General features: G+C 40.4%; 1 protein-coding gene across 3 annotated transcripts in view; it reads left to right on the forward strand.

Annotated features, from left to right (window-relative positions):
• Positions 1-24,046, forward strand: part of LOC148010001 (serine/threonine-protein kinase STY46-like) — a 120,018-nt gene that overhangs the window by 60,995 nt on the left and 34,977 nt on the right. For all 3 annotated transcript variants that reach the window (XM_087672706.1, XM_087672705.1, XM_087672707.1), the window contains 5 exons: positions 11,055-11,230; positions 11,304-11,411; positions 11,918-11,991; positions 21,766-21,941; positions 22,204-22,299. In XM_087672706.1, the coding sequence (XP_087528832.1) occupies positions 11,055-11,230; positions 11,304-11,411; positions 11,918-11,991; positions 21,766-21,941; positions 22,204-22,299 (630 nt within the window). The remainder of the gene's footprint in view (positions 1-11,054; positions 11,231-11,303; positions 11,412-11,917; positions 11,992-21,765; positions 21,942-22,203; positions 22,300-24,046) is intronic.

Genomic DNA, 24,046 nt, shown 5'->3' on the forward strand with positions numbered 1-24,046 from the left:
TTATACACGTTTTTATCTATTAGAGTTATATCTTTTCATAATGCTGAAAGAAACTGACAGGCTTAATCTTTGTTAGTATTCTTCCACATTTTCTAATTCTTTTTGGGAGTATTCTTCTACGTCTTCAATTTCTTCGAATCCCTTCTCTTCCGTCTACTACTCTCCTTGAATCTACCTTCACCCTGCTGTCTCTTATCTTCAAGAACTTGGCTTGAAACCTTTAAACCTTCTCTTATCTCTACCATCTCCGGAGTTTAAGCTCTTGAACCCCCATACATTCTTCTCTTGTCAAACCCCTGTGGTGACCTATGCGATGCGACATCGGTGAACCCGACGTGAAGGTCGGTGTAAGACAACTCCAAGATGTGGGATTCTTCAGGAGATACTCTATAACAATTGGTGCGCATACTGCAGCAGTCTCAGCAATAACAAATCCAAATGTTACAACAACAACAACAAAGGCAAGACGAAGAGAAGATTGATTCCACAGCTATCAAGGTCCTAGAGGAAGTTGGGTATAAATAAAACAATTTAATGGTCAAAATGTCTCTATTTTTATTTACTTGTATGGTGAGAAAATGCTCTTCTTTGGTGTACCGCAACATGTATGGAGTCGCTATTTTGCTAGACTAGCCAAGCATGGTCTTCAAGAAAGAATCCATGCTCTTTTTCAGCAAGATCCGGATTGGACTGCATTCAAAAAAGCCGTACGTGAAGAATTCTTCTTAGAAGACTTTGGCCTAATGACGAAGAAAATTTTCACTGATTGGGTTGAGAAACCCAACAAAGGTTTAGCTACAACCGCTTTATACCATGAGTTTGAAAGTAAATTTGGACAACTTGATGCTGAAGACTAACAAAGTATGGAAGGTCAGAAGATTGAATTATTCCTTAAGGTTGCAGATCCCATTTTGCAAGAGAAGCTTGCTGATCGCCTAGAAGATGCTACCTCTGAATCAGGAGTCAAGACTGCATGGACAGATGTTACTAATGCAGTTAACATGATTGCTCTGAGAAAGCGGATGCAACTAAGTTTGGGCTCCACTTCAACTTTAACAACTCCATTGATGGAGCTTGTTCCACCTTCAAAATCCCCTATTCCTTTGACTAATCAACCAACATTTTCTTCTTCTGTTCCTTCTAAAAATGATGTCATGGATGAACTCATTAAAAGCATGCGTGACTTTCATTTGAATCTTACAGAAATTAGTTCCAAGGTGGAGAAGCTGGATGTCAAAGTTGAAGAACGAGGACGTTCATAAACTCAAAGACCCATGAGAGAAGACTTTAAGAGGCACTGTATTTGGTGTGATAGCCAGCAACATGACAAGAGGGAGTATTTTGCCTTCCGTGAGGCTGAAGCACAGAAGCTCGTCTTTTGGAAAGATAGAAAAATTCATGTAGTTGAAATTGGTCTTCCACTGGAGCCAAATTTTGGCAATGGTGAAATGAAGAAAAGATTAGAAGATTTAGCTATAAAGAATGCCTATGTAGCAATTGATGCAGCTACCTGTGGGCTGCAAATTGAGCAAACTAAATCAAGTTTGAAAGCATGTAAAGCTAATGTGCAATCTAAAGTATGGATGCAGGCACTAGATCAAATGGAACGCGGTAAAGCAGCCAAAGAAGATTTGGCTAATACCAGTCAATGCATTCGAGGAATAACTGGTTGGAAAGAACCGGTAGATTCTTTTTCCGCCGTTGCACATTTGGCTGACGTCAATCATAAAGAAGTTTTGATTGAAGAAAAGAGAAGATGAACCAGGGCCTTCCTCTTCTGGCCCTCCGAAATGGATAACTAGAAGAACCCCTGAACAACCAAAGCTTGCTGAAAATGTAACCCCAGATCAAGAGATGAAAGATGTGCCACAAACAAAGAAGACCGAAGAAAAGAATAAAGGCAAGCAGCCAGGCTACAAATTGCAGTCTGACATAGAATCTGCAACCGATCTCAAACGAGTCCTAAAAGAACGAATTCTAGGAAGCAAAATTGAATTCACCTTAGGCGAAGTTCTTGGAATTACCAAACTTGAATTCCATGATGTAATTATTAATGTAATCAAAAGGAAAAGACAATATGTTGGTGATGAAGCTGAAGAAACAATGCATGCTTTTTTGTAAGTTCTTGGAGTTTTTGTGCAGGATGAAGAGAAGCTGACTTCACAAGGAATTCAACTTGAAGCAATTAAAGAATTAATTGCAACAATTGAAGCTGAAGATAAAGAAAGGATGAATGCAAAAATTAAAGAAGTGAAAGCTGAAAATGTAATGGTCGGTTGGTCCAAACGAGTTGGGCAGCCCATCTCTAAAAAATAAGGCCGTTTACAGCACATGCATGAGGAGGAAGAGGCTCGGTTCATTCCAAGGAGTCACTATTCCCGTACGCATTGGGCAAGAGCAACAACGGAGACAGTCGTCAAAATTAGAGAAAAAGAAACACCATGTATTGTACTCTTAGACCATGGCTTGGAGATAAACGTCATGGCAAGGAGTCTCTATGAAAGTGGTGGATGGCCCATAGATGTTGATCCAAGTTGGCGAATGAGAGCTGCAAACAACTCTTCTGGAGAGTTATATGCTGCATGCCCTAATGTGCAGGTAACTATTGGAGATATAAAAGACATTTTCACTTTTTTGTTCAAGACTCTTGTAGTTATCCTATCATTCTTGGGCAGCCTTACATTTTTGAAGCCCGCTTGAAAACAAAAGCTCTTGATGATGGTTCTTTCTATGCTCGAATCCAAAGCAAGGATAATGAACGAGCTGTCCAATTTTTTACTATGTGTGTTTATCCTGTGCTTCCTAATGCCCAAGAATTCAAGGGTTTTCGGACTGCACTGCTATAAAAGGAGGCTATGGGAGTGCGTCACGTAAAAAGATTGAACCTCCTTATGTTACAGAAACTATGTCTCTAGCAAATTTGTATGTATGTACAACCAATAGTATGGGCTGTTATAAGTCTCTTCCGGCCATGACTAAAGCTCAAAGAAAATATTTATTTCATGTAAAAAGAGAGCTGAAAACTTATGATATGATGGTTGAAAATGAAGATATTTCAGGCATTTTTTTTGGACTGATTACTGTTGACACATTGGTTGAAATATATGCAGTTGCTCATACAGAAAATTAGACTGAAAATCAGTCCATAGAAATATGTACATTGGATTTTTATCAAATAATTCAAGAATTTGTTGAGTAGGAAGGCATTGGTTTACTCAACAAGGCTGAAGTGTAAGTGGAGACAAAATACAAGACAGTGGATAAGAAAGTCAAGTCTGTGGCAGTCCCATTGTCTCTTGAAAGTGAAGGGTTGGCTGATAGGGCAGCAAATCAGTCAAGTCTTCATGATCCTTCTAACATTGGTCACAAGTTCATATCTGAAAGTATAAAATAGCTCAAAATAGGTGAAAATTATTTCCTTTCACCAGTTGAAAAACACTCTTTTATGCAAATGCTAATGAAACATGGAAACACTTTTGCATTTCAGCCAAGTGAAATAGACTGTGTGGATCCAAATATTGTGGCTCCTATGGTCATTTTTACGGTCCCACATGTGCCTTGGAACCTCAAGTCTATTCCTGTTCCAAGGACGCATTTGCCCAAATTATTGGAACTTCTAAATGAGAAGATCAGAATGAAGATTTTAGAACCTTCTTTAGCACCTTACTCAAATCGATGGTTTGCTGTATCCAAGAAAAATGGATCTTTACAATTTATCCAAGATCTACAGCCTATTAATCGTGTCACAATCCAAAATGTTGGTTTGGGTCCAATTGTTGACGAGTTTGCTGAAGCTTTTGCAAGTAGAGCAATTTATTCTATGGGCGATCTATATTCAGGATATGACCAATTTCAGCTTTCATTAGAAAGCCGAGACATTACCACAATGAAGACACCTCTTGGATTGGTCCGCATATGCACTCTACCGTAGGGTGCAGCAAACTCCATAGCCCATATGATGAATGCCATGCACAAAGTCTTAAGGGACTTTATTCCACAACTTACTCTTCCGTTTCTTGATGATGTACCTATCAAGGGATGTGAAGGCAATAAAAAGAATGAGGAGCTTGAGGAAGATGGTTGCAGGACATTTGTAGTTAACCATATTCATGATTGTGATAAGATTTTGACAAGGCTAGAAGAGGTACATCTTACCCTTTCTGGAGCTAAGTCGATTTTTGGAGTAGAAGAAGTCCTAGTGGTCGGGCATCTGTGTGACCCTTACGGACGTAAACCTTCACTAATCAAGATAGATGCCATTAGCAGAATGCAAGAAAAATGCACAAATATTTTAGATGTGAGAAGACTTCTTGGCGTGTATGTATTCTATCTCATATGGATACCACATTTTGCTCATGTAGCCAAAAATCTTTATCAATTATTAAGAAAAGGTCAAAGATTCTCTTGGGGGGAAGAGCATACTCTCACTGTACGCAAACTAAATAAGTTGTTAATCTCAACCCCCACTCTCAAAAGGGCTGATTATTCAAATGGTCAACCCATCATCCTTACTGTGGATACAAGTTCCATTGGGATAGGATGGGTTGTTGGCCAAGAAGACCTTGAAGGTAACAGGTATGCTATTCGTTTTGGAGCAAAGGTTCTCAATGAATGTCAAAGAAGGTATGCACAAGTAAAAAGGGAATTGTGGGGAGTTATAACAGCATTAAAGTGTGATTGTGAATACTTTATAGGTGCTTCCGTAGTGGTAGAAATTGATTGTTTTCCAATCTTGGGCATGATTGCCAATTGCTCTACATCCGACATTGCTATGCTAAGATGGATTGCATATATTAAATCTCTCAACCCCGAATTAAAGCACATTACAAGAAAGACGAATGCGGTTGTTGACATGCTATCGCGTGCAAGATATGACAATGAAGAAGAGCTGATGGAAGAAGATGAAGCTGAAGAATCTATACTTGCTGAATTTCATTCTATGGCTGCTGAAAGTACCTTTTCAGTTGCTGCATATACAAACCCAAAGTTGAATCTTGCAAGTGAAGCTGATCTTTTTAATGGTATAGCATTAAGTACAGTAAGAATAGGAAAAGGTACTACTGTAAATCAATATACAGCAACAAAGATCAAAGATTTATCTATGGAAGAAGAGTGGTCAACTAGTAGTCAGCATGTCATTGCATTGATCAAGTTCTAGTTCATTTCCTTGAAGAAGATTATGAAGAAGATTGGCTGAAGATTGGCCAATATTTGAGCACAATGAAGGAGGAGTCTTGGACTGATGAAGAGTTCAAGCATATTAAGAGGAAAGCGTATGACTTTTTTCTTAAAGAAGGGTATCTATGGAAGCACGCAAAGAAGAAGAAAGGAGCGTCTGTCTGAGTTTTAGGTAACAAAAGATTGCAATAATAAGTAATGAAGGAATTTCATGAAAGCCTGTGGGTTGGCCATATAGGCATATGGGAAACCTTTAGTAAAGTCAAAGAAAAATATTGGTGGCAAAACATGTATCGGGATATAGCACATTTTGTTGAAACCTGTAATGTGTGTCAGATGTATTCTATGGTCAAACATCGAGATGGATTACAACAAACTTATCCTTTGTCTATAGATTATAGATGGGTTATTGATCTTGTAACCATGCTTACAGGGATATGGAATATGGGGTATTTAGTGCTTGGAAGAGAGGATCTAATCAATCAAGTTGAAGGCAAAGCCTTAACAACCAAGACCACTCAAGCTGTTTGTCGTTTTTTGCTTGAAGATGTGTTTTGTAGATATGGTTATGTGGGTAAAGTAACTGCAGATAGAGGAGAGTTGGATGTTGATGAGGCACACAACTTCTTTGCTCAATTGGGTCTTAAGTTGGCTTTAATATCAGTATACAACCTTGAAGGCAATGGAAAAAGTGAGAGAGGGCACCAGCCTATTCTCAAAGCTCTAGCAAAGTCTTGTAAAGGAAAGATCAAAGAATGGCCTAAAATGCTACCTTTTGCATTATGGGCTGACCGGACTACTCACAGTACAGTGACTAGCTATATGCCAGTTGAACTTATGCATGGATAACAACCAATTATGCCAATTGAAGAATCTATTCTCACATGGAGTCTTCTACCTTGGGAGGAAGACATCAGTAGAGAAGAGTTGCTGACTTTGCATATATAGCAGCTAGAAAGAAGGCTTGAAGATGTTCAAGTAGCTATTGAGAAGCTAAAGATAACAAGACTAAAGAATAAAAGAAGATTTGCTAAGCGACATCGACTTCGGCCTAGAGCAATTCAAGAAAATGAGTGGGTGCTTGTCTATGATAGTAGTCTAGATAATCAATACAGTGCTTCTAGGAAGATAGCAAAGGGTTGGTTTGGTCCGTATGTGGTAAAGGTCGTTCATGACAATGCCACATATTCATTGGCTGAATTGGATAGGACAAGCATGAAGATACTCGTAGCTAGAAAAAGAATTAAGCTCTTTAAACGAAGAAAAAGTTCAACATATGAGTTAGAAGACTTGAATATAATTCAAGAGCATGAAGACATAGAGGAAGAAGAAGAGGGAGAAGATGAAGACATTGATATGGCAGAAGATATTTCTTCTAACACTGCAAATCCGTAAGAATTTGGCACATGCCAGAGGATGTGCAGGTTAGGAGGGGGTGGATGTCGTGCCGCTACGCGCACATCGTGTAAAAAAATCTAGTGTGACTTTCTTTTAGATTTAGAGAGCCAATGTCACTTTAAGCATTAGTGTTAGTGTCCATGGTTCAAAATATTAGATTTTTGGACAAGTTTTATCCAATTTTTGATATTTTAGATATTATATCTTGTAAAAATCCATAAAACTATAGACAACTTCTAGATTAGGATGACATGTAAAAGAAAGTATGTAGCTTTCAGTTAATTTGAGTGGATTTTATGTAAAAAGAGAGATTGACGAAATCGCGCAACGCGTGATCACTATTTTCAGGTAGTAAACAACACTTCAAAGGGGGAGATGAAGGAGTGATCTGGCAGAATTCTGGTCAGGTGTACTGGTATTTTACTCCCGTTTCGGAGCCAATGGAAGCATCAGATTGGCAATCTGAGCAGCATAGAGGGAGGTATCATTTAATACACGTTTTTGTCTAGTAGAGTTATATCTTCTTATGATGTTGAAAGAAACTGACAGGCTTCATCTTTGTTAGTATTCTTCTACATTTTCTAATTCTTTTTGGGAGTATTCTTCTACGTCTTCAATTTCTTTGAACCCCTTCTCTTCCATCTACTCCTCTCCCTGAATCTACCTTCACCCTGCTGTCTCTTATCTTCAAGAACTTGGCTTGAAATCTTCAACGCTTATCTTATCTCTACCATCTCCGGAGGCTAAGCTCTTGAACCCCCATACTTTCTTCTCTTGCCAAACCCTTGTGGTGACCTTTAACCCTACGCGTTGCGACACCGGTTTTCCTTGTGAATGGCCTAGCCTAGTTTGTAAGAGATAATAAAGTCAAATCTTGATAAGAAGCCACTTCATCTTGCTTATGATTTATTACGAATCAAGACCCAAGATGTCATGAAGTGCCCCAAATTCTCATGATTTGTATATAGTGTGGTTTTATGTAGAGCCCCTTGAAGTAGATGATGCCAAGTCTTGAATGAGTTGATTGTTAGAAGTTTCTTATCATGGATTTCATAATCGATTTGTGCACCTGAGAAATTTTGGGAGTGGAAAACTACAATATGAACTTGGTTATCATCACCAATCTTAGATTAGATAACTCCCAATGCAAAATTTGAAGCCGCTCCCTGTAGGATGAAGGGCTTATTTGGATCTGTTTGGGTAAGAATTGGTGCATATGTGTAGGCTACCTTGAGATTTTAAAAAGCATTCTCAACATTTTGATCCTAGACAAACTTGTCATTTTCCTTTAAATTGGTTAGAGGAGTAGCAATCTTGGAGTAATCTTTGACGAAGCTTCTATAGATATTAGCAGATCCCTAGAAGCATTGAACATTGTGTGTAATAAATGCGTCTCCCACTCAAGAATGATTTGTATCTTTGGGAGTCCATAGAACCCTTCTTAGAAATGACACCACCTTCTAGTTGACGCCCGACCTTGGGGTATGGCATCCCTTTGAGGGAATCCGCCGAGATTGGCGGTTTTAGCTGGTGAGAGTCCAACACTACCTGGGCCCCTGAACCGGGGTGCTGGTGAGAGTCCAACACTACCTGGGCCCCTGAACCGGGGTGCTAGGTGCTTACCCACGCTCCGCCCATTGGGAGGAGTCTTCCAAGGGCCTTGGTCCTGAAGGAAGTAGCGAAATCATAAGCTAGTGGCACAGGGTTCCGCCTTTGAGTCTGATTAGGCACTCGACTCAAAAAACAAAAACAAAAACAAAAAATGACATTTCGATATGTTAAAAAGTGCAAATTTCAAGTTCTACATACAATCTTGTTTCTTGTAGCTTATTAAAAACTCTCTTTACATGACCTTGTATTCCTCTTAACTCTAAGAAAAGATCAAAATGCCATCTAGATAAATCACCACAAATCCATCTAGGTACTCATGAAATATATCATTTAGCAAGCGCTAAAAATATATGGAGCATCAGTGAGGCCAAATGATATGACCACGTACTTGAAGTGTCCATACCTCTTGTGAAACGTTGTCTTCCATTGATCACCTTAGCTTATCTTGACAAGGTTATAAGCTCCATGAAGGTTGATCTTGGGCGATATCTTTGCTTTTCTGAGTTGTTCAAGGAGCTTTTGAATCAATGGAAGAGAATAATGATTTTTGATTGTTATCTTGTTGAGACTTGTGTAGTTCACACACATATGGAGGGCCTCATGTTGCTTGATGAATAATATTGGAAGATTTGCTAGATGTGATAGTGCTTGCACAACTTCTTGTGTATATCGACTCACAAAACAAAACAAAAAAACACTTGCTAGAGATTTTAGTGACGTATGAAACCCTTGGAAAGATTCTTATCAATCTACTTTCATAACTCTGCTAGTTCATCCTTGTGGTAACTTGTATATTGGGTCAAAGGGAGGCCACGTTTCTTCTTGCACCTCTATGGTACAACCATAAGGTGTTGGCACCCTCATCTCTCTCTTCATAGGGCAATGTTAAGCAATATGCCCAAGCTTCACATTACATGTATAATCCATTGAGGTGGCTCAGTATTGGTTTTGGTCATTGTTGTAAATTTCTGTGAATTTAGTTTCAGCTAATCTTTCTCCATTAGTTTCCTCAGAGGTTGCAGATACTTCTCATAAATCCTTGAACTCTGGACCTCGTGCTATCAAATTTCTCAGCTAGACTGACCTCTGGCTGTGTTTTGTGTTGTTGTGAGAGGTTACTAGGCATTAAGGCTTGTCCCTAATGCAAGCTCATCTCTCATGCTTCTTGAAGATGGCATTGTAGGTCTTGCATGGCTAGACCTATAGCTAGATGTTGCTTTGATTGTAACTGTGCATTACTCTTTTAAAGCTCTTGAATTTGTTGTTGAATGCTTTGTAGGATGGTGATGCCACTTCCCATCATTGACTACATGAAGTCTAGGCAACATCAAGGAATGGATATGCTTGCCAAATGTCCTAGAGTACCACAAGAACTTGATGAGAACAAGAGTTGTAGCTTGTAGATCTTATAAAAGCACAAGACGATGACTTGATGGAGAACTAATATAACATGATCAAATGTAACACTCGTTTTTTATTTGATCAAATGTATTACTCGTTTTTTATTACAAGATTGCAATAAAAGATGAATATATAAGAAAGAGATCCTAAACAAGACTCAAATACTAAAATAGGCCTTACCTTGCTTGAGCCTAAAAAATGTGTTGGCAACTAGTCCAAGACCACTATTTATACTAGAGCGTAGGGAGGTTATAATGGAAGCTTCTAGGGCAGTGCTGATATAAGTGATGACATAAGCATTGATGACATAGGCAATGATGAAAGCCTTGATGACATCAATAGTGACATAAGCAGCAGGTACATCGGTCATGATGCTAGCATTGACATAAGTGATAACACAAGCGATGTTCTAGAATCAGGCATTTCTTGCACCATATACATATGGAGTAACCCAGGCAAATATCCATCACCTGCACATCACATGTAACTGAGGCAAATGCATATCTTTTGCGTCACTTGCAAATGTACAAGGAGCAAAGCATACACATCTGGAAGAGAGAAATGACAAAGCCAAATACTGATTGAAACCAGTAACACAATGCTGTCACAAGTGTCACAGCTGATCCAAATGGGAAATTGATGGGAGAAGGAGAGAGATGACAGCCAATTGCTGATTGAAACCAGTAGCCTAATGCTCTCCCTAGTGTTAGGATCCGGGCTTTGCTGATCAGGATGTTGTCTAGGTCATATTGCTGTTCCAAACAGTATTGATGCTGATCCCCAGCTCTTCTCAACTAGGATCGATCTTTCTTGCTTCATTGGGTCTTTCTCAGTTTGTATGCACCCTAGAATGGTCTATCCCAGTTTGCATGCAGCCCCTGTGGGAAGGAACAGCTGAAAATGACAATTCACACATTACCTTTGCTGATTTCCTTTTTGCTTTAATGATCAGCCAGCATTAAACAATCTAATTGGGCCAGTACATCTTTTAAATGGCTTGCACAATCATTTAAACTGAATTGGGATTCCCAAGCTTTCAAATGGCCTACGCAAACTTTATGATGTAATGTGTTACTGAAACTTTTGGTCAGACTTTCTTATTTAGTGTCCAACCACTCTTCTGGCCATTGGGATGAAAGTTTCACTTAAAACCTTTTGCAACTATTAATCCAAAGGTCTTGTCCATGGCTGGTTAATGCAATGTCCATGCGTAGAACTAGGAGGAAATTCACATAGTTGTGACAGTTAACATTTGCATTGCTTTTGTATGTTATTCAGTTATGTTATTTAGACAGTTGGATTGCATGAGTCCTAGAAGATTTTGTTTTTGTTGATAGTTTGTGTCTTGCCCGTGTTTTCCCAACTTCTCCTACATATTGTTGAAGATTGTACAAAGTTAACTTGTATAATTTCTAGCTTTTAGCATTCGTTTCTGTAATGATTCGTTTTGTTGTCTTGAAAAACAGAAATCAGCATGGCTAAGAGTGTCTCCATCATCATCTCCTGTTGCACCCTTGTCGAAAAGTAGAGATCCTCCACAAGGACTTGGTGGCAGGCCTCCAGATCTGGGTGATGATTGGGAGCTTGATGGAAATTTACTAAAGTTAGAGCAAAAGGTTGCATCTGGATCCTTTGGTGACCTGTAAGTATCTACAAATGATCATGACCAGGGATTTCATTTTGGGAGCATCCTGAATGATTTTCTGTTGATTCAGATATAAAGGAACATATTGTGGGCAAGATGTCGCCATTAAGGTGTTAAAGCAGGAGAATCTGAGTGATGAACTGGAGCAGGAATTTTCACAAGAGGTATTTATCATGCGGTACGTTGTAGCCAACCTTTGCTTTGTTTATACTTTTCTGATTATGGCATGAAATATTAGCACATGGATGGCATGTACCGGTGTACACCAGGATGTGTTTTTACAGGAGTGTACCAAAGCTTTCAATTTCCAATGATGTCTTTGTTAGGGTTTCAGCAATTGGCTCTATGTATAAGGAATGCACATCTCGCATTCATACAAGAAATATATCCCACAGGAGCTCTTTCTTGGTGTAATTGAGTTTGTTCCGTGTTTAAGGGTTTGTTGGTTGAAATTTATGCTCTATTCCTGCTCACTTCTCTAAGGTTGCTTCATTCATAGCATACCATTTGGTCTTCTGTGCATTGACAATGCAGGTGCTCATGTTGTATATGAGCAACTGCCAAATCTCATCATGAGATATGCTTAGCTGTATGCTGCTCTTTTCTGTGCGAACTCATATTCTCATATTTTTTGTGATGGGTGCCAAGTTTTGTTGATCAAGTGGTGTGCTATTTTTGTTTCAGAAAGGTTCGACATAAGAATGTGGTACAGTTCATTGGAGCATGCACAAAAGCTTCCCATTTCTGCATAGTTACAGGTAATTTCTATATTATCAAAAGGCAACACTGATAGCTTTCAAACATATTGGTCTTGCATTTAATATTACTCGGTTTCCTGTGCAGCTTGGTAAGAAGATGCTAAAACAGAAAGAGGGGTGATGACATCTAGGGGGATTTCAAAATAGTTCACGAGATTATTTAAAAAACAAAAACCAGAGGGTTTAAGCTGCTTTATCAAATATGTTGAAGGTCCTAATATCCTCAATAAGATCCTAAATGGCCTCAATAACTCAAGTATCAACCATAGAAACAATAATGAGGGAAGAACAGTGTGCAGATATTCCGATCATGGTTTTGTGCTTGAAACTTAGCAAAATTATAGGATATGGTCTAATGATTTTATGATCCAGTCCAAGGTCAGACATAATTGCTCAACCATAGACCAATCAAACTGACTAGTGAGCTAGGGAAAAAGGGAGAGTATGATTGAGAATCAAGCCTCTATCTTTTGTCACGATTAACACTACAGGATGATCCACAAGTATGGGAGTTGTCCCTAGAATGATCTCCTTTGACTAATTTGCAGCCCACCCACCCCATGGATCTTTTCTCTAACATTTGAAACCAACAATCTACTAATGCTCATTTAGCTTGAAGAGAAATTCACACAGATTATCTCAGACTCTGTATTGCTCAAATATGGGGGCATCAATCATTTGAGGATGGGCATGCTGCCATGGAATTGGATGAGTGCTTGTAGGAGTTCAACATCCTCTTTTGGATAGAGACTGAGAGGGGGAGGCTTTGTAAAGAAATCATGGAGTATATGAACATGGCTAACACAATGGACTTTGACAAAATGCAAATGAAGAAGGAATTGAATGCTGAGAACTCTATGAACAAACAAAGTATGTGGCTTGTGATACACAGGATGCTCAAAGAGCGAAGAGCTGTCCAACAGAAGTGCAGCAAACTACTTGTGCTCGATGCCTAGATGCTGATGAAGAATGAGTCAAGATAGCCATGCAGCAGTAGAAGCTGAAGACAAAGTAATCTCTAGAGAAGATGAGGGATGTAGAGGCCAAACATAGTAGACTGGAGATGGCTGATTGCAAACTGATGATGATAGACAACTGAATGATAGTAGGAGTGAGGATTGGAAGCTGAAAATGCAGTAGTCTAGGTGGCTGTAACAGCAAACATAGCACAATGACAGCCTGGTGACAGAGTCACAATATAGAGGATGGAGAGGAGAAAGCAAACACATCACTTGAGGATGTTGAGGTGCAAAACCTTCTCGCACAGCCCCATCCCCTTGGCTCGCCTGGCCATGGAGCAGATTTTGAGAACTTCAGCTATGGAAGATGCAACTGTAGCATGCAAGACATGGCAGCAGTTGGAACAGTCATAATTGCAATTGGGATCAGTTTAGTTCTTCATTATCAGTAGGCTCTACTGCCGTTTTTCTACTCTCTTCCTTCTTGGACTGGTAAATCTATTTTTTTGGACTGAGGTCTACCCTTTCTCTCCAAGAGCTAAGCAGTAGAGCATTTTTAAGGCACTTTTGTTGTGAATAAACTCAAATTGGGACAGATATGTTGCAAGAACTTACCTCGTTCATGAGAGGAATAGAGGAGTGGGCCAATGCCACAGCCAAAGGAATGAATGTTCAGTGGATTTAGGGTGCAAACTGCTGCTGTCATTTTTAGGGTTTAGCATAGTGAAGTCAGTGGACGAGTTCTTGGATGATCTAGGGTTGGACCGAGACCTTCCACCAATGTGCTAGAGTCATGCAGCATTTTAAGATCAAACATGGTGTTTTTCGAAAAAGAGGGGGGAAAGCTTAAAGTTTTTGTTTGTACATAGCATGTTTAGGATGGACCTTCTAACTATGATTTTATCCACTAGGCAACATCATTTGCTGAAGGAAGTCATGGTGAAAAAGAGAATTGCAACTATTTTTTTCCACATTCTTCAGCATAATGACCGATTTGTTTGTATGTGTAGCATGCATTGGGAATGATAAAGACCAGGTACACAGTAAGGTTATGAAATACCCAATTCATTCTAAAGGGTAGTAGGGATGGGTATTCTCATGCCCACAACATGAAAAGCTTTGATATTTCTACTTGGGGTAAGGTGTAATTTTTAGAATATGTAGTATCCTTCCTAAAAGTCTTGTAGTGCAGTAATCATGCCAATTGAGATGAACTAGCAATTCTTCAAGGGGGCCAGATTGTTAAACACCTGCTTAGAGAGTGACAAAAGGATGGCAGATATACATAACTCATCCAATTCAGCCAATCCTCTACATCAAAGCGTTCGGACTTGACACCCTCATGTCTCAATGTCTTAATATGCAATTTCTGAACAAAAACTTGCCATATCTATGCCATCCAATATGGGTGGTTTCATACATTTAGTGCGATATGTTCGGTATGTGAATATGTGCGGTTTAGTACGTACATAAAATTTTTAAGATTATAACACGTTGTTTTGTATGTTCATTTTAAAAATACTTATAAAATTATATATAAAATCAGCCCACACAAATATAAATTGTGCAACTTAAGAATTAGATCATGGAAAGCACAAAGCTTCCATGGATTTGAGTTTAGACAACAGTTGCAAGGCCATATAGCAGTCGAAACCTAAAACTAAAGTCAGGTAAACCATAAATTATTTGATTGAGTGAAAGAAACAGATACAAAATGACTTTGCCATAGCAAATGCTTAGGCTATCACTTAATACCCATAAAAAGACTCTAAATGACAAATACAAAATGTCTCATCACTCATGAGGACGCGTCATAAGACCCAAAGACATCCGAAGATGGAGACTCGCCCTCACTAGAAGAGACCTCAGACACCTCACCAAAGTCCCTATCACTGATGATGTTCCCGTCATCATCATACTCAGGCTCTTTAATTGGAGCATCATATGTAGACTGCAACCATTGCATGTGTAGTAGAGGAACTCCCCTTGCCTTGCCTCACGTAGGTCTTGATGGGTGGTGCAACGGTGGTCTTGGTGCTCGCAACTTGAGCAATAACTCGACGCCCCTGACGGGTGTATAAGACTCGATGATCAATCTCCTCAAGCTCCATGTAGAGATCTGTGAAGATAGGGATAGGAGAAATTTGGAAGTGGTGAGGGAAAGGGAGAGGAAGAGGGAGAGAGAGAGAGGGGAACAGAGGGAGTAGGGTGCTTGAAGAAGATGGAGGCTTGAAGAAGATTGAAGAATATGAGCAAGCTGTAAATTGATTTGTGCGGTGAGATTGGGGGGAGGGGGCTGTTGAGAAACCCTTCACCCTTTACCTGTACATTTTTCCGTTTTTGTGTTTTGCGTTTAGGGTTTGCGTTTAGGGCTTGTAACCCCAAAAAGGGGTGCCACCCTAGACTAACTGTGCCTATTTATAGGCCACTCTCTCATTTATTTCTTATGGCTAATCCTTTAGTCCGTCACTCCCACTCTCTCTCCATCACTCTTTTGACACTCTCCTTCCATCACCTTCATTTCCTACCATTAGTCGCCAGCGTCCACCATCTTTGGGGCTGTGTTTTGGTGGTTGCTTCCTTTCTCTTCTAGTTGGCACTCCTCCTCCAGTGTTGGTGAGAGCTCCTTTGAGCCCTTCCTCCCTACGTTTGGTGCTCTCTCCACTTGGCGTTAGTCAACACACTCCTGGCGTCAACTCCTCTCTTCCTGGAGTCACTCCCACAGCTTGGTGTCATCTCTCCACTTGCTGCTGTCATCAGACAAATGGTGTTTTTGCTCCTCTTCACCTGGCGACCATCATCCAGCTGTTGGCGGCACTCCACATTATGTGTTTGCTGATTTGGCAGCTTGGCGTCAGCTTCTACTCATTTCAGCAGCTCCACCACCTTGTGTTTTGGTTCTTGGCTGCTCGTACACCACTTGAGGTCACTCCAACAGCTGGCATCACCTCTTCAGACTTGCATTTGTAGACGGAGGATTCATCGGCTGTCTCCCTGCTCGTAGGTACCACTCTTCATCCTTATGTTTGTAGATTCAAAGGTTCCTCACCCTTCGATGGTAGTCTCCTTGCACTCCAAGGCTTCCTTTGTGCTACGGCACCCTTGTATCAGATTCACTTCATTAGCATGATTCATCTTTCATTATCTTCTGTGTTTCTTTTCTCTCTCAATGTTTGCCATACACACATTGTGTTTTCCGTTGCAAACCCTATTCTCTGTGTGGTCACTTAGTTATTTTGACATGGTATTAGAGTCGGAAGTGCTCAAGGTTTTTGATACCAGTTGAAGGGAGAAGCATGAGTGAGAGCACGAGCAAGTGGAAGCAATGGAGGTGTGAACTATGGCACATAGAGCAAGAGAGAGAGACTCAAGGTGTGGGAACTCCAACAATCACCATGTGTGATTGGCTTCCCTTATTTTAGTCATTGAAAGAATAAAGAATGAAGTGACAGTGATGGGCGCCTGCCACTTGTAGTGTACAAGTGTGCGGGTATTGTTAGTGTAGTGAATACATAGGCAGCCTATGCACATGTGCCTTTATCCCCAACATGGTCAAGTCCACATACTACATAGACCATCTCGTAAACATATCGTCTTCAAGGTTAGACCCCTTCTAGTGCCTAAACTGGGAGTCTTGCCAATGCCTAATGTTGATCATGGCTTTTTCTCATTTGGGAGCCTTATAACATTTGACACTTGTAACATAGGCACGTGACTTGAGAGGTGGGCTTTTGACTGCTAACTTCCAACAACAATAATTTCCATCTTGGAAAAATATACATTGCTAGTATGCATAATTGTACATTGGTAGAATATGAGTACCAATTGTGTGCTTCGTTACTTGGAGATATGTACGAAGAATACCTTGACAATATATGCTGTAATGGCAATATGCTTGGTTACTAGAAAAGATATATTGATGTAAATGGTTGAACAATGTAGTATGCTTAATAGTTGTAACATTTGTTTGTTTTTAAGACTTAATATTGCAAGAAATGGAGAGAATAATTCTTAAAGCTGAATATGACAAGTATTTAGAAAATTGCAGCCATGGAAATATAAAGGTTATGGAGACAAGATTGAGGGTTGAAGATGGGCAACCCCCTTGAAGGAGTTTATTCTTGCTCAATCTATGCCCTTTAGGGAAGAGCTCAGTTCCGATCAACCAAAGAGTGAGGAGAATAAATTTTTTTGTCATAAGATCATAAAAAGATGTACATGCATATATATATTGCTTACTATATAATAAGAACTATTGATTTCTTTATGAGATGAGAATAGGAGGGAAAATCAGCCCTTCTCCATTGGTGAGCAGAAATACATGGATATGGCTTGTTTATTGTTCTTGGCATCGAAGAAGAGCTTGAGGAGGAGGGATTGTAATAAATTTACAAGATTTCTATCCTATAAAATAGTAGCAAAAGAATAGGGAATATGAAGGTATTTGACAATGGAGGAGTGGAGGAGGATGATGATGATTATCTAGATTCATGGGGCAAATTTTAGGTTATCTCCAGTTGCTATATAAGAATTAACAACCAATAAAATTGATATAGAATGAGAAAAAACAAGCTCTCTTTATAGGGAAAAGGGAAAAGCTAGTGCAAAGGGGAAAAGTGGAGCAACACAAGTGTCCAATCACATGTCATGAGGTGTGACAAGTGGTAGGACAATTAGAAGCTTGTGTGACAAGTGTTTTAATACTTATCTTTTTTCTAAGGCATTCCTTTTTGGGCCGAGTACTATCAAGAATAGAAGCAAGCAAACTTAGTAAGCATTGCCGAAACACAAAACTTACTATTTTTAGAATATCATTTCTATTTTTTAGGACTAGTATTTTTAGACCAATCTAAGGCTCCTAAAATTTAGGAACCCCAATATGGGTTTGATATGAAAAGCTCTTTATTGGTACATTGCAAAACAATGTTGAAATCTTCATACGAGTCTCCATGCAAAGATATATTTATTTTAAACTTTCAACCTATTTATGCACATTGTATAAATATTTCATGTTCATGGAATCTTGATGATTGTAATTGTTTGTTTTGGTAGATCTAGCCCACACTTTAAAACACTAATCCTTTTTGTGTGCGAGCTTGATCTGATATACTTGAGCTCTAATCATAGGTATCCAATGGGTTTATATTGGTAGAAGTGAGAAACTATTTTTTCTTTAATCCATTGCATGGGTTCACCATAGCTTGTGACCACTTATTAATGGCCAACTCTAATGTACTTTTCTTTATCTAGCAGTGTAAAGGGAACACATTGAATAAACAGTTAAATATGCAAAATAATAGAAAGGACACAAATTCTTTTTTTGTTATGTTATGACAATTGTTTTATTTTTTTGCATGAAAAATTGTCTAGCTATATTCTCAGAAGAATTGACAATGAAGTACATGTGCTCAATAATCTAGCTCGAGTTGATAAAAAGTCATGCTAGATTCATGTATACAAGTTTCTCAAGGCAATCTTGGGGGAATGGGGATAGAAGCCACCTATGAGGAGGGTATCACAACTTTGGGTTGTGGCTGCTTGTATCATGAAGAACATATCATGACCACCCTAGGTGTGCAGGAAGTGGTGTTGGAGCTTCTTATGAGCTCCAGACTCACCTTGTATCGGATCCCAGTAGCCGCGAAGGATTGGATGATTGAAGTCTAGAGCTATGTCAAAGTGGCATATATAACTGCGAGGGTCCCAATAATCTTTCATACCTTCGAACGCTCTACTGTTGGGCATATGAACCTATCTTGATAAGAAGAATAGTATCATGCATCTTAGTCTTATATACTGAGTGGTAGTGTTGGCTAACTGCTTGCTAACAAATGCGGCTATGTCGCAAAGCCCTACCCCCCTACAAACCCCACACACTCCACCCCGAACAAAAAAAAAACAAAAAGAAGAAATAAAACCTAGGCTTTGTATCACTCGGCGAAGAATTGCATTGCTTGGAGTTTCCAAGTAGTGCAATGGACAACACTTGCATACTTCATCCATCCTGTTGCTTTTGAACTAGCCAACTCCCAATCGTCAATCCTCCATGTGCCAGTAGCTATAGGAAATTTGATACCCTTTGTGGCCTCCAACTATTCCACAAGCGTTGCCAAAAGGTCCATTGGAAGGCTTCCGTAATGCTATATTTTGCCTAGTTTTGGCTATGTGAGGGTGTCCAATCCATGTCTTCCTGCATTAAAACGTGCTTCGGATCTATGTTGTGTAGGCCATGAGGCCCGAGGGCTTCTTGGCAATCGTAGTGGTTGGCCAAGGCCAGTCTGGAGGTTTCCACTCCATCTCTTCAAGAGGTTGGCTCTCCCAAATTCAAAGTTGCCATTTCTTGATCTAACTCTAGGGTGCGTAGGAGTCCAACAGCCAAGTCTTCCCTTGGAGTTTGATGACACGAATCCTCATCCAAGGTACAACTAGTAGCTCCTCCTCTTACCGGCCTCTGTGAAGGGCTAGCCTTCTACTAGTCTGAAATGTGAACAATAGGTCATTGGGGGCACCGCACACTCTACATGACACTTGTAAGGGGATGCCTATTGGTAGAAACCTAGATGTCCACACCTCTCCAGGAAGCATCTACTCTTGAACGGGGGGTCCAACTTGTCTTGTGGGATTGTTGCCTCAATGTCTCTCCTCGTAGTCTCAACCCCATGCTGGCAGCTAGATGTCTTCTGTAAGATTGCCTGCTCAGTTAGCCTGTAAAATTCCCTCCACACTCTTAATAGTACGGGTAGGGCTTGCCTCCTAGCTGGTCCACAAGATGTGAGGGCACTCACCAATCTAGATCATGTCATAATCTCGAACTTGGGGGTTTCAAACCACTGGCTGGTGGTCTGTCTCCTCCTGACAATTTGGAGGCCTATGAATTAGGGCCTTACGTAGGCCCTATCACACGTGAAGCAGATTGCGCAAGAAGAAAGATCTAGGTGGGGCGATTTGGGTTGACATGAAAATCCATCTCAAGGACGGCCTCCACTCTCCATTGAGATGATGAAGGCCCTCATTTAGAAGGACCTTTCATGTTTGCCCCCCCGGCGTTAGCCCATGCGCAACTAGCTTGCGGAGGAGGGCCCAACTCTGATACTGTGGGTTGATGATCCCTAGCCCTTAAGGCAATGCCGGATGATAGGTGCCAATGTCAACTTGGCCGTGAAGTTCCTAGACCCATCCAAACTAGACCGAAAAGAATTCTAAACAAGACAGTGATGTTGGGCCACACAAGGCAAGGAGAAACACCACCAAGAGGTGATATACCAAGTTGTCGCTAAGAGGACATATTTGACTACTAGGGCCCTGTCTACTAGGGAGAGGCGGGCCATGCTCAAGTAGGTCAACTTCCTTTCGATGGAGTCAAATACTAGGAGAAAGTGTTGGGCTCGGGTGATGTCGAGTCCCATGTGGAAACCAAGATAGAGGATAGTTTGTCCCTTGTTCACCCATTTGAAATGCTTCTAGGGAGAGGCGGGCCATGCTCAAGTAGGTCAACTTCCTTTCGATGGAGTCAAATACTAGGAGAAAGTGTTGGGCTGGGGTGATGTCGAGTCCCATGTGGAAACCAAGATAGAGGATAGTTTGTCCCTTGTTCACCCATTTGAAATGCAAGTGGATGCCCCACTCAATGCTAGACTTTGGATTTGTGAGAAAACCAACAAACTTTCTTTAGTTGATTCTCACCCTCGGAGCTATGCAAAATATCTCCATTGCAAGTCTCACCCTGTCTCGTGTCACCTCATCATCCTCCACATAGAGGATTGTGTCACCTGCATACTAAGACTCGACCAGCTTTGTTTCCTCTCTCTTTGGGAGCTTGAGGTCTGATAGGCTGCTCACTCTCGAGTGGAGACCTTAGCTTAAGTTTGGTCAACAAAGGAGCTCACTTATGAGTAATGGCTGAAGTATTAATTAGCCTTTTATTAAAAAACGATATTTGGTAAAGGAGTATGTGATTATTTTAGAGACTCAATCTTGGCTATCTGGAGTTTCCTCTCTCTATTGAGCAGCCCAAGTTTGGAGACAGCCATTCATCTCTTCTTTGATGCAGAAATTGCAGGTTTCACGAATGACCACAGCAGTCAATCTCCTCTCGGCATGGGGAATCCAAACTTTATGTATGAATGTGTGTGTGTGTTTAAGAGGTGTTGCTAGAATGTGTATAATGGACTATATTGTTGTGCTTGAGAGTATGAAAAAATGTTCTATGGTTCACATTGGGCATCCAACCATACTATTCCATAATCCATTCTTCTATGCCCATTTGGTTTGCCTTTGGACAGCATATGGAAGAAACTGTAATCCAGTCATGATGTGAGCATATCAAAGAAAAGTCTCATTGTCAGCGCTAACATAGTCGAGGTTGCAGCCTTGGTAGATTATTGTAGAGGTGTTTACCCAGCTGCATGTACCATACAATAGATTTTGGAAATGATAATTGAGACGTGTGTGCTTAAGAGAAAATCTGGTCAAGTGGAAGGATAGAGCCAAGCAAGGATCTTGTGGGAAAGTCTAAGACATGTAAAAGAAAAATTTCAATCTTAGCCGCAGAAAACCTGTGTCATGATAACTGAAAATATTTGAATGGCTTGTCAGTAGAAACTTCTTGCTTTAATAGTATTTGTTGAATTGGATTCACTAAATTAGGAGAATGTTGTCTATTTTGTTTCCTCTTTAAACTTGATGTTTCTGGTATTATTGCTGGAAGGGGCTTGTATTTTAACTATGCTTAGAGGGGTGCCTGGTATATCTGGAAATCAACCAGGACCATAAAACTGAGTGCCTAGCTTTGAGACACCTTGTTAGTTGTTTGCAGAGTTTATGGCTGGAGGCAGTCTTTATGACTACCTGCACAAGCAGAAAGGTGTTCTCCAGCTGCCCAGACTTCTGCGCATTGCACTTGACGTTGCAAAAGGAATGGACTACTTACACCAGAATAACATTATTCACAGAGATCTGAAGGCAGCTAATCTACTGCTAGATGAAAATGATGTAAGGATTCCTCGATTTGGTCTTCTACATAACTGTTTTTGTCATGCTTTGTGCATCATAAAGCTAAACTACAAATTATATACCCTGAACTACGCATACAGCTCCTGAGTCTTAAGGAATCAAAACATTGTGTGAAAACAATTAACAAATATGTTTCTATCACCTTCAGCAAGTTAATTCTCAAGTCTTATGGGGTTTGACATGAAGAGAGTCATTTTAAGAGCTGAAATAGCGGTGCTTTTACGTGCCTCAATTCCACCAGGTGGTCAAGGTGGCAGACTTTGGTGTAGCTCGGTTTCAGTCCCAAAATGGAGCAATGACTGCTGAAACAGGAACATATCGATGGATGGCCCCTGAGGTATATGCAACAATTTACCTCTGCCTTTTCAGAATACTTTTTCCTTTCAATTGATGGTCAAAGGAATTCCTACAAACAGTTACTTTACAGTCCGCCAGAAGACTACATTTGCATTCCTATCTGAATATCTAGATTACTCTTTCTTTTGCAAATTAATGCTCAAAGGATTTCCTGCAAACAGTTGCTTTATCTGAATGTGTAGATTACTCTTTCCTGCAAATTAATGCTCAAAGGAACTCCTGGAAACAGTCTATGTAGAGTCTATCAGAAGAATACATTTGCATTGATAATCTCTTTTTTTAAACAACATTTGCAGCTTGTTATAGAGTGGGTGTGGTAGCCCTTTTGGGATGAGACTTATAAGCATATGTGCCGCTTAAGTGTATTTGGTAGCTCTCATGAGATGAGTCTGTTTAGCCATCAAACATGTATGCCTAATTTCACTCCATTAAAACAGTCTCAAGAGGAGTTATGTGTAAAATGAATTTATTTTTATGAGTAGGACAAATGCCCAAAATCCCCTATAAAAGGACCTGTTGTGGGCATCTATCCATCACTCTCCATTCACACTTTAAGGCTGTCATTCTAATTTACTTGAGTCATTGCACTCCTCTCTGAGTCTTGCCTATCTGCTCCTTATCAAACATCTCACACTTAGCCTATCCACACACCCTGGAGGAGGTGCCACCGAGCTTGAGGAGTTGCCACTCTGCTGTCTGGTGATAGCACCATGCTGCCCAGTGTCACGCTGCTGTCAGGTGGTGCCACCCTGGAGCCCAACCTTCTGCCTCGAGTCTTGATGCTTGCTGCCCTGCCTTGGAGGACATCACTTGTCCTGCAGGATTGTCACTAGCTGCTGCCATGCTGTTGCCATCAGATTCAGAGCAGTGCAGCCTGTATTCTTGCTGCTCCTATGACCTACCAGCTGAGGATATCACCATTCACCTCATCTGTTGATTGAGCTGCTTTGCAGCCAGTAGACCTTGCATTTTGCTGTCCATAGTCATCATCAAACTCCTGCTGCTGGCAGAACTGTGTTTCACTCCCTCCATTGCTACCACCATCATTTCTCTACACTTGGAGTCTAAACCAATGTCTTGCTGCTCGCATGACTGTATTTTACTCGCTCCATTGCTGGCCAAATGTTGCTTCCTGTCCCATGAAGGGTGCTGCCTACTCCCTTGAGGATCCTATTGATGGACTGCCACCCTTCATCAGCCTGGTCAGTGCAGGCACCTTCTTCCTCCTCCTTCCAGAGCTGCTGCTGGCCATCTCCACACCTGAGCTTGAGTATAGTTCACTCAGCTTGAGCCAGTCCAATATTACCGACACACCTTGGGTCTTGTCAGCCTCGATCCCAGAGACATGGAAGCCTGAGGTCATTTTATTACTATTGTATTTCATTCATCATTCTTTCATTCTCTGTGTTTTTGAGTTTGTTCACTATTTGTGTCTGTCACACACTGTTATCTCCATTGTGAACTCTGCTATTTGCTTACAGGATTGTAAGCATATATTTATGTGTGATATTTATAGTGTGTGTTTTAACCAAGCAGTTTTTGTTTTTCTTTTATGGCATGTGAAAGTCCCCTAGGATCCAATATGCACATGAGACATGATGCGAGTAGTGCCAAGGAGAAAGAGCATAAGGGAATGGATATCAGACTCCACTCCCAACCATAGAGCCGAAACAGGCTCACTCAGAGGTTGGGAAATAGTAGCAAATCGGGATCATGACCATGTCCCA

This window comes from Lygodium microphyllum, chromosome 30, assembly GCF_053477565.2.
Source record: "Lygodium microphyllum isolate KBCC chromosome 30, Lygodium_microphyllum_v1.1.10, whole genome shotgun sequence".
NCBI lineage: Eukaryota > Viridiplantae > Streptophyta > Polypodiopsida > Schizaeales > Lygodiaceae > Lygodium > Lygodium microphyllum.